Source organism: Trifolium pratense, linkage group LG2, assembly GCF_020283565.1.
Source record: "Trifolium pratense cultivar HEN17-A07 linkage group LG2, ARS_RC_1.1, whole genome shotgun sequence".
NCBI lineage: Eukaryota > Viridiplantae > Streptophyta > Magnoliopsida > Fabales > Fabaceae > Trifolium > Trifolium pratense.
The window spans coordinates 57,893,140-57,904,409 of record NC_060060.1 but is presented as its reverse complement, the minus strand read 5'-3'; the positions used below and the strand labels follow the sequence as shown (position 1 = coordinate 57,904,409).

General features: G+C 33.4%; 1 protein-coding gene across 2 annotated transcripts; it reads left to right on the top strand.

The window, feature by feature from the left end:
- The first annotated feature begins 4,939 nt into the window (after positions 1 to 4,939).
- LOC123910149 (eukaryotic peptide chain release factor subunit 1-3-like) lies at positions 4,940 to 9,446 on the top strand. Of its 2 annotated transcripts, XM_045961202.1 has the most exons (6): positions 4,940 to 5,117; positions 6,296 to 7,783; positions 7,915 to 8,003; positions 8,083 to 8,162; positions 8,600 to 8,675; positions 9,150 to 9,446. In XM_045961202.1, the coding sequence occupies exon 2, from the start codon at positions 6,321 to 6,323 to the stop codon at positions 7,629 to 7,631; it is 1,311 nt and encodes a 436-aa protein (XP_045817158.1). In that variant the 5' UTR covers positions 4,940 to 5,117; positions 6,296 to 6,320; the 3' UTR covers positions 7,632 to 7,783; positions 7,915 to 8,003; positions 8,083 to 8,162; positions 8,600 to 8,675; positions 9,150 to 9,446. The 2 variants fall into 2 exon arrangements, with proteins under 2 accessions (XP_045817158.1, XP_045817159.1); XM_045961203.1 differs by having other exon boundaries at positions 5,029 to 5,117; positions 7,915 to 8,162.
- The last annotated feature ends 1,824 nt before the right edge of the window (positions 9,447 to 11,270 follow it).

The following is an 11,270-nucleotide window of genomic DNA, read 5'->3' as shown; positions in this document are numbered from 1 at the left end:
GACTCTTCCATGTGGGTTTACAGGAACGTCACCCCTGCCTTTTGCTGGTTTTGTGCAGTTAGATAAATCGAACGCTGTAGAATATGCCACGTGGTCCTTCTTTTTCTATGACTTTTGAGCGGGAAAGTCCATGTGACTTTGGGGCATCCTAATCCTTCTAATCAATCAAACGTACCATAATCTGCCACATGACCTTCTCTTCAATAAATTCTTTTGTTTCAATCCTTAAATTTTTATGTGGCATATTATGGTACACTCGATTGATCAGACGGCTGAGATTGGCCGAAAGTCAGCCTGATTTTCCCACTCACAAGTCATACGATCCTAGTCCGTCGAAACTATGATACAGTTGCCACGGAAGTCTCGTCACGCTGCCGACTCAGCTCAAAATCGGCTTTTACCACCGTTTTTCTGTTAGTCGCCGCCGCATCACCCCATTGTTACGGTGGTTGGATAGCTTATCGGAGGCGGTAGCTTAGGGGTCACGTATACATAAAAGTTATTTAGTTATCTTTAAAAAAATGAATATCTGATTTTTTTTTAAGTACGTTTAGAATCCTATAAAATATCCTTTTACAATATTTTAAGAAAAAAAAAAATTAAATTTTTTAAATTGAAAAAAATTAAATATAAATTTTTTAATTTTAACATATAAAGATAGAAGTAATGGAAATTTTGATTTTTATTTATGATTGTGAAAATTTCAACTTACAAATTAAATTTTGATTTTTTTTCTATAAACTTTTTATAATTTTTTTTTGTTAGGTAGTCTAGTACTCTAGTGGCTATAAATTTCACCTTTTAAGATGGATAAGTGGAGTGTCCGAGGTTCGAATCTCGACTCTGCATATAAAATATTGATGTCCCTACCAACTGAGATAAGCTCACACCGACACTTTTTATAATATTTTAAACATGTCTGTAAAATAATAATTTAAAAATATACATCAATAATTGTTACAAACGGTGATACCAAATTAACAACTATTAATATGTGTTTTTTTGGAGGGTTTGGGATTTTTGCTATTTTTTATTTATTTTGCTTTCATTCTCTTCCAATTCCCTGTTGGTTGCTTTGAGGTTTGTTTTACCTAGTGTATTCCCTCATGATAAAACTTGTTTGATACTCCTTGCTTCTCCTTTGTTTTCGTTTTGCATGGAGAATGTGTTTACTTGTTTTTCCTGACACGGATTACCCTTTTTCCTCGTCTTTTTAACATTCACAATTTTTACCCTATCCTTTTTTCGCTTGATGCGGCAACAATATTACGAATGCAGACGGCAGCACAGTCGCATCAGGATGCAATTGCATTGTAAACTTAAATCACACACTATGCCACAACGCAACGACGTTTTACCACAACGTAACGGTGTGTTGACCACAACGGACCGCAACAGAAAAAGAAGTTTAAAAAAATAGAGAATCTCAAATCAATTTTAAAAAAGAGAAAGAAAAAAAACATCTTTCAAAAAACTTACTTTTATTTTTCTTTCATGTCTTTTCATTTTTGAATATTTGTCCTCTCCTCGTATCTTATTGAGTTGTTTGTGATATTAGTTGCGGTGAGTTCAGTTTGTTGTTTCTCTCAATATTTTCAATTGTCTTCCTTTCCTTTTTTAAATCAGTGTGTTTTACTCTCTATCAAGGTATGTTACTATTGCCTTCACTCGTGTTATTTTTTGCTTTGTAATGTTGATGAATATTTGAAGATTTGAAGGAAAGAAGAGGATGAAATACAATGTGTGTTTTCTGGGTTGTTGTTTGGAAGTTTGGTGTCTTTGATTAATTTGGGTTTGAAACACTTTGTGCATTTTGATTAATTTTGGTGTTTGGGTTTGAAACAGATTTTCAGGATAGGTTGTTGTTTGAAGCACTGTGTGAGTCTACTAGGGGTGCTCAAATCCAAACTCATCCAATTAAAAACCGCAAACCGATAAAAAAAATCGAAAACCACAAAAAAAACCGAATAATTTTGGATGTATTTGGATGTCATTTTGTAGAAACTGCTAGATCGGATTAGATTTTTGGATTGATTTTTCAAAACCAAACCAAACCACATACATATATTTTAATACTTATTTTTCTTTTTATTAGTATGATATATTACATTAACCTATTATATGTTGGTTTTAATTTATTTTTTTAGATGTTTTGTAGTTACTCCAAATTCATAGTCTCTTGGAATATATGAAAATTTGAGTGTCGTAACGGCATGACTAGTGAACAATCCTAAAAAAATTATTGGTTCATTTTCTTTTCCATAACGTTGTTTGATTTCCCCTTGCAACTAGAAAATATGGCTTAGGTTTCTAGAAATTTTTATTATTATAATTATGATATGATATGATAATTTATTTATTTTATTGGTTGTGGGGGAACCGAAAATTTAATGGTGGAAAATGTGAGTGGAGAAAATATTGGTAGTGGGAATTTTTTTAATTTTTTTTAATTTATTAATAGATTTAATTTTTACATAGATATTCATATTAGCTTATTTTTGTATTTACTATTTGGATAAATGAGATTAATTTTGATACAACGTGTTCAAAGTGTTTGAAGAATTGCGTGATATCCAAATTCGGTTTCATACAAGATTTAAAGTGAGCATTCAAACTTTCACTGACTTGGGTACTTCGCATGTCAAGTGTGAATGTTTCCTTCATGTAATACGAAACCCATTTCTTTTTAAGAGCATACGCCGATTTGATCCAGTTGCGATCATGAACTTTATATTCATTGATCAAGTCAGTCCAAGCTTTCTCAAAAATTGCTTCATCGTCATATTCATACATGCATCTCTTTAAATCCCTTAAAAAATAACTTCCTCCCTTCATCAAGTTCCCAAGGCGTTTGATTGCGTTTTGCATCAAGTGCAAAGTACATAAACTATGGTGAGTCTCAGGCACGCCGCGTACCATTCTTTTTTTTTTCTTTTAGCACTGATGTAATTGTTTATGTCCAATTTTGTAAATCCAAGATTAGCTCTATGTCCGACATGTGTGCTCATAAGTTGAAATGTTGATTTTTGCCTTAATCCCGAGTCATCAGCCAAATCAATCTCAAGTGCCCAAACTTCAGTTATATGAGTTGTCTCTGGATATTGTAGAGGGTAGTTATGGACCTCCACAAATTCATGAATGACAAACTTTCCATTCTTATATCCAAGCGAAATTCTTGCTTTGCAATCCGTTCTAGTCTGAGCTCTATGTCTGCCAACCAAAGGATCTCTTTAGTATGATCTTCGTAGACCTTCCTTAGAACAAACAAACCTACACGATGATATAGTGCCGTCTTTGTTTTTCTTGTTTGTATAACGTTTTCTAACTCCAAAGCCCGACTCCTTTACTATATGCGCGCCAAAATTCATAAGACTCTTAAGTTCTCAAATGACATTCCAACCTTTGGCTTCAAATCAACATTTAAAGATGTCATGTTTGATCAAGTTTTATCAAATGAAGGAACCTGACAAATGCATAAAACAATTAAACAGGATTTCAAACAAACAATAGAATACAATGTATTATTGTATATACCTATACTTTAAAAAGCGAAGTTGTACATATCATTATCTTCTTAACCATTCAACCTATCCAAGACACAAACTTTAGTACATTTTAATAGACATACTACTATTACAACACAACAAGAGTCATATTAAAATCAATTTTAAATACATCTACATGGTGCAAATCCAGCCACCAAAATCATAAATTAAATACCTGCACTCACCAGTTATTGCCCTTACCATTACTAGTAACAATACAAACAGTCAATCCTATTTCATTAGGGGGAAAAATCAAGCATGGAAGGAACCAATCATTCACTCGGTAACTCAAAAATTACAAAACTTATAACGTTTTTCTTAAAACATCTCGTTTCCGACACAAAACTTGGATCAAAACAAAATAATAATGACTAAAAGTTAATTAATTGAAAAAGGGAGCAAACTTAGGGTTAACACTTGCAGGGGAGATTGACGGCAGCAACGGCGGTTCGGAGATGGAGGACGCATTTCCGGACGCCGGCGATCGATGGTGGACGGTGGGTCGACGTTGGGTCAACGATGGGTCGATGATGTTGATGTTGAGAACTTGGCAGGATTATGAAAATATGAAAGTTGCAGCTTGATTCCAAGATATATATACTGTTTCTAAATTAAAAATAAAAATGGTTACAGTGGCAAGATCTGGTGCATTTACATGATCAAATGGTTGACATTGTTTGGAAGTTATATAACTCAGGGGTGTACATGGGTTGGACAAATCCGGTTGACTCGGTCAAACCCACCAAATCCAACCCAAAAAAGTGGGTTGGGTCGGGCAAGTGGGTGGATATGGATTTAAAAAATGAAAAACCCATTAAAAAAGTCGGGTTTCGGGTAAAACCGGACCCAACCCAAAAAACCCACTAACCCACTAGTGCTATGTTTCTTGATTTTTTTTTTATGAAAATACTAAAGATTTTTTCATTTGATTATTAAATATTTTTATATTGAAAATGAATTATACTATTTTTTACGAAAATCAAAAAGATTGAATAATTTTTATGAACAAATATGATAATTTTTCGCATTATTTTTTTAAAATTTTAAAAAATTGAATAATTTTCATAAACAAATATAGTGATTCATGGTTTAGTCATTTGATATTAAAAAAAACAAAAAAAATCATTTGGATAACACGCTATCCAACCCGTAAATTAGTAGATTTACACAAAAAAATGGGTGATTCAAGAAAATACATTGATTGAGTTATTTTTTATGAAAAATATGATGATTCAACATTTAGATATTTAATATAAAAAAAAATAGAAAAATAATTTGGGTAACCCACAACCCAACCCAATCCAACCCGGAAATTGGTGGATTTACCCAACCTGACCCAATGTTATAACGGGTGGTTATTTTATTAAACCCAACCCGAAGTACCATATGTGGTTTGAGTTTTGATTTTGGCCAAACCCAACCCAATCCGGCCCACGTACACCCCTATATAACTTTCCCGAATAAAGTTAGAGAAAATTTATTCTTCTTTCTCATCGAATCCACAGATTTGCTAGGGCACGCCTCTTCTCTCTCACTCTCTCCGCGGCCTCCTCTCAGATTTGCGCCGCTACGGTACTTTCACCGATTCTTCAATTTCCATCGTTTAATTCTTAATCATATTCATATTATTCATCGTTTATATCTATATATTTTGTTTGATTTCACTTTCGAAGTTCTTGATTGTGCGATTCATATGAATTTCGTGATTTCGTTATTTGTTTATTATTATAATCATAATCGTGATTAGGATTTTGTATCTGTGTTTAAGAATTGCGATTCATATGAAATTTTGTGATTTCGCTATGGTTTTTGATGATATAGACTTCACATGCTCGTTTTAGTGCTTATATGTTAGTATTAGTATTGTTGATATGCGTTATTTTTTTTCTAAGTTGCTGATTTATTTGATTTAATAGTTAGGGATTGTGATGTGGTTTGTGTGGTGTAAGTGTGTACAAATCAGAAACAGAGAAGGAGAAATTTGCAATAAAATTTTATGGTTTTTTTAATCTTTATATTTACGACTTAAGATTGTTTGTTTCTTTACTAGTCTATCTGAGAATTTGTGGTTGAAGGTGTATTTTGTATTGTTGGGGATTTTTCTGGGAAAAAAAGGTGTAGATGGGAAAGCTGTAGATTTATTCAATTTGATATTGATGTCTTTAACTTTTCATGGGGTAAGGTCACAAAAACAAATCTGAGTTTTGTGTGCTGTGTTTTTCTATTTCTACTGCTTTCTTCATTGCTGTAATATGTTTGTTTCTGAGTTAGGATCATTTGTTTTTTTACTAGTTTATGTGAGAATTTGTGGATTGATGTTGGGATTTGTGTTTTTGTGGATTTTTTGGGAAAGAAAGGTGTAGATGGGAAAGCTGTTGATGTATTCAATTTGATATTGTCATGGATAGCTTTTTATGGTGTATGGTTGAAATCAAACAAATTTAGTCTTGTGTGTTGTGTTTTGCTATTTCTATTGCTTTCTTTGTTGCTGTGATATGTTTGTTTCTTAGTTTTTTAAGGGATGAAGTGATCCGTGATTAGCATGATGGTTTGGTGTCTGAGTGTAATTTTTTACTGAATTGTTTTCTTTATGTCTAAGTGTAATTTTTTATTGAACCCCTCTAGTGTTAGTATCAACCGTTTCATGTTTTATATTATGTTTTTTGATCATGCATCAAGTTTTTATGTTTTCAGTTTTAATTTATGTGTATGTGGCTTATTTGTTTGTTGTCTCTCTTATTTCTTTCTAGGTTATTCGTTTCTTATTGTTCAGAGATGGCTGATGCTCATGATACTGATAAGAACATTGAGGTGTGGAAAATCAAGAAATTGATCAAGGCTCTTGAAGCTGCTAGAGGAAATGGGACAAGTATGATTTCCCTTATCATGCCCCCACGTGATCAGATTGCTCGTGTTACCAAGATGCTTGGCGATGAGTTTGGAACTGCTTCAAACATCAAAAGTAGGGTGAATCGACAGTCTGTGCTTGGTGCAATCACTTCTGCTCAGCAGAGGCTTAAGCTTTATAACAAGGTTCCTCCAAATGGCCTTGTTTTGTATACTGGCACAATTGTGACTGATGATGGGAAGGAGAAAAAGGTGACCATTGATTTTGAACCATTTAGACCTATCAATGCGTCTCTCTATCTTTGTGACAACAAGTTTCACACTGAAGCTCTAAACGAGCTCCTGGAATCTGATGACAAGTTTGGGTTTATTGTCATGGATGGTAATGGCACTCTGTTTGGAACTTTGAGTGGTAATACAAGAGAGGTGCTTCACAAGTTCAGTGTGGATCTCCCGAAGAAACATGGAAGAGGAGGGCAATCAGCTCTACGTTTTGCTCGTCTTCGTATGGAGAAGCGTCATAACTATGTGAGGAAGACGGCTGAGCTTGCAACCCAGTTTTATATCAATCCTGCTACCAGCCAGCCTAATGTTTCTGGATTAATCCTTGCTGGTTCTGCTGATTTTAAAACTGAGCTTAGTCAGTCAGATATGTTTGATCCACGTCTTCAGGCAAAGATACTTAATGTTGTTGATGTATCGTATGGAGGGGAGAATGGGTTTAACCAGGCTATTGAATTATCTGCTGAAATTCTGTCCAATGTCAAGTTTATTCAGGAGAAACGGTTGATTGGAAAATACTTTGAGGAAATCAGTCAGGATACGGGGAAGTATGTCTTTGGGGTTGATGATACTCTACAAGCTCTGGATGCAGGAGCTGTCGAGACACTTATTGTCTGGGAAAATCTGGATATGACTAGGTATGTTTTGAAAAATACTACTACTGGTGAAGTTGTCATTAAGCACTACAACAAGGAGCAGGAAGCTAACCAGAGCAACTTTAGAGATCCTGAAAGCAATGCTGATTATGAGGTTCAGGAAAAGCTGTCTCTGTTGGAGTGGTTTGCAAATGAATACAGAAAGTTTGGTTGCACTCTCGAGTTTGTCACTAATAAATCACAAGAAGGTTCACAGTTTTGCAGAGGTTTTGGTGGGATAGGTGGGATCTTGCGTTACCAGCTTGATATGAGAACATTTGATGATTTTTCTGATGATGGAGGCGTGTATGAAGACGAATAGCAATCAATGAAATACTTTCTACCGGTGCAGGAAAGGGAGGCCAAAATACCTGCACCAGTATTGGAGGCGGCTGCATGGGCTGCTGCTGCTCCTCCCCCTCTTACTCCTCGTCTGTCTGTGGTGTTGCATGGGAAGTCTGACTGCGAAAAGAGGTTCAATTTTAATGCACTTTCCTGATTCATTTTTAGCACATTTTTCTATTTATTGTCAGATATGACTTGCTGGTATTTATTTAACTTGCAATGGGTCCTGTTGTAAGCTTATTGTTCGTATTTCTTTTCAGTTGCTTTGCCCCAAAAGAGCTGTCTTATATGGCACTACAAATTTCAGAAACATTGCTGACAACATCTGGTGAAAATCGGTCATTTCCTAGTAAGTAAAGATCATTGTTATAGTGGTTTTCTTTATTCATTTGGCTAGCATCTCTAAAAATTGCTGTTGTGTCATTTAGTTCCTCTGCTATCTGCTTGTATTCACAAGGGCAAAAACACAGTCATCCTCCCCAAAGAACACAACATAGCATCAACGAAGGTCAGTCCTCTTAATAAATTACATAACATATGTCAATATATGCTCTTAATTTTTTTTATCTCTAGTAATTTAGCATCTATTATTTCAATTTGCTTACCATTTATCGTTCATTCTTGATATACTTTTTTTCCCCAAGCGTAAACCCATTTAACTGAAAACCTTTCCCCGTTCTAATCTGAGAATTGACTGGCCCATATTTTTTAATATTTGGAGTTATTGATATCAATCTTTGTTGTATCTCTAAAACTTAGGAGAACAGTTCCATCATGCATATTCTTTTTGGGTTGGTTTGTGAATAATCATTTCTATTGTAGTTATGGTTGCAGAGTTCTTTCTCTACTGTGTTAGATGGTAGTATTATTATATTCTAGTTACCTTTTACTGGTGTAGTTTTTGGGATATATTCTAAACAAATTGAAAATTCCTGTGAATTGCAGTCTTTGTTGAACCTGTTGTCTGATGTAACCCAGCAAAGCTTTGACGAAGAAGTAGTTCGCTCACTAAGTGATCAAGGTGCATTTACTTGTACCTTTTCCATTAAATGATGTTTTAATGTTAGTACAGGTTGTGGTTGTCATTGATTAAATAATGTTTTCAGTGTTTGATGGTGAATAGAAAATGGTTTCATACTTATAATTTGCAAGGACAAGAAACTGCCAACTTAATAATTATCTGCTTATAAACTTTGATTAATCTATACCAAGCATTGTTTTTTTTTTGTTACGCACCAAGTTAAGCTATTTATTTTATATTTTTGTCACATATGCTACATATATGTTTTACGAGTTAGGATCCTGTCCGTTTTCTCTGCATTACCATAGTTTTGAAGAGTTTTAGGATATATATTAAATAATTGGACCTACCAAATGTTGCAATATATGCATAGGCATTGTTTTGAAATTCCAATATTCCAGCACTATAATTAGAAGTGACTTCCAGTGTCTATTACTTAACTGAGTTTAATAAATGCTTAACATGGTTTTGTAGGTGAACGAGATATTTCTTTGTATGCGTTTCATGAATAATCAAGCCAATGCCATGTCTGACTATAGCCTCATGCCTCAATCATGCTTTTGGGAACTTTTGCTACATTGAACTGCGTTCTTTATGTTTTATTGATACTGAATTCATGGTTTGCTTTACTTTTATTTCATTTTGAAGGACATGGTTTGCTTCTATTCTACTAGTAAAATGGCTTGTATAAGTTGAAAGATTGCTTAATTGTGTGAATTGTGATGTTATGAAAAACTACAGTTTGTTTTAATTGAAATATTGATATTAACACTGGTGGCCTGTTTTTACTTTGTAGTACTACTGGAATTAGTGCGAAATTTGTTATGGGAGTGAATTTTTCAAATGAGAGGTGATGATTTATATTTTACCTTTGTTTGGGAGGGGGCTTTGAACGCTGTTTTAAAACTCACCAAGTTAGTTTAGCAATAATAGGAGCTTCCTGTGTGCAAATTATAAGCAACAAATATAAAATTCTCAAAATAAAAAGTGAGTGAGTCACTCTTATTCATAATTTTTGCCGTGAAATCTTAATCACTCAGGCCTTGTTTGGATGGATAGAATGTGATGGAATGAAGTGGAATGCATTGGTAATTAGTTTAGTTACATTCTATTGTTTGGATTTTTTAAAAGTGAATGGAGTGGCATGAAATATGATGGAATTTGAGTCCATTCCATCCAATTCCACCATCTATTATTTTTCATTCCATCTATTATTTTTCATCTTTTATTTGATTTGATTGCTCTACTTCTGCTCCCATATTTTCTATCGTGCTTCCATGTTTCTTCATCTCTTGCCTCTTGCGTCCCGGTTTCTTTTGCCTGTATTTTGGCTAGAAATTTACTCCTATTGTTGATTCTTTGCTGTGCAAAACGATTCTAATTGAAAGCTTGGCCCCAAACTAGAACAAAGTTTACTAGGTGTGATAATGCATGACCGGATTACAACAAATAAAAACAACTATTTTATTTATTTAAAAATGAGGAAGATATATTTTAGTCCCATAGAAAAAAATCTCAAGATTCAATCTAGCCCCTAAGAAAATAAAAATAAGTTATTATTTCTGAGAAAAATATATCGAGACAACTTAGTCCTTTTATATATATATTTTATTTGTTTGGTTGATGAAGAAAATATAGAGGAAAGTAAAAAAAGAAGAGAAAATGAATAAAAAATAAGATGATTATGTACTAACATGATATGACTTATGAGGAAAAAAGAAAGAAATTAATGATAGGAAATAAACATGTGTATTATAAAATCACAAAAATAACAAAAAAAATATTATAAAATTAAAAGGGAATTACATGATAACCCCAATTCTCAAATTCCGGAAACATAAATACAACAAATTAAAAGTGGTGATTTAAAAGTGAAATTGTTTTTGCTCCAAAGTGCCTCATCGTTTCAAATTCTTCTCCGTGGTTATGTTTTAAACTTAAAATTGAAAGTCCAAGTAGATAATTTGATCTTAAAGCTCATCAATGCTCCAATTAAATCAAATACGATAATAGAGATTTTTGGAGCCATAAATCACCAAACAAAGATTTCCACACAAATCACTAAGGTTTATACTTTATACAAATATCCACTTGTACTTATAAATTTTCACACAACAATAATCTACAAACATTATCCTTTTGAACTGAAATTTAGATTCATACTAGAATCGATAAATAAAAAGGAGGATAGAGAAAGGCAAATTATTGAATAGAAAAAATATTAGCAATGAGAGTAAAGTTAATATAACATTACGCATCAAAAGGGGCATAATGATTCATTTACTAGTGTCTTTTAACCGGAGAGAAGAAACAAGAATCTAAGAAAGGCGCCTTTGTGAGAATTAGAAAACAACAAAATTATTATTAGGATTCCAACTTCTATTGTCAAGTAAGTTTCTCATACTTGTACCAACACAAAGATCTTGTGTTTCTAATATTTGGCTCTTGAGATATAAAAAAAAAAAATCTTTTTGACAATGGAGAGTTAATTGGCATGCTCATTGACGTATGTGTGTCAATAGTGGTACAAGTGTATGTGAAATTGTAGAAAAACATCTCAAATAAATAATTACTTTCAGATTTGAAGAGAAGATT

Bases quoted from the DNA above. Each gene is read 5' to 3' on its own strand.
- LOC123910149 (XM_045961202.1), top strand. From the start codon at position 6,321: ATGGCTGATGCTCATGATACTGATAAGAACATTGAGGTGTGGAAAATC.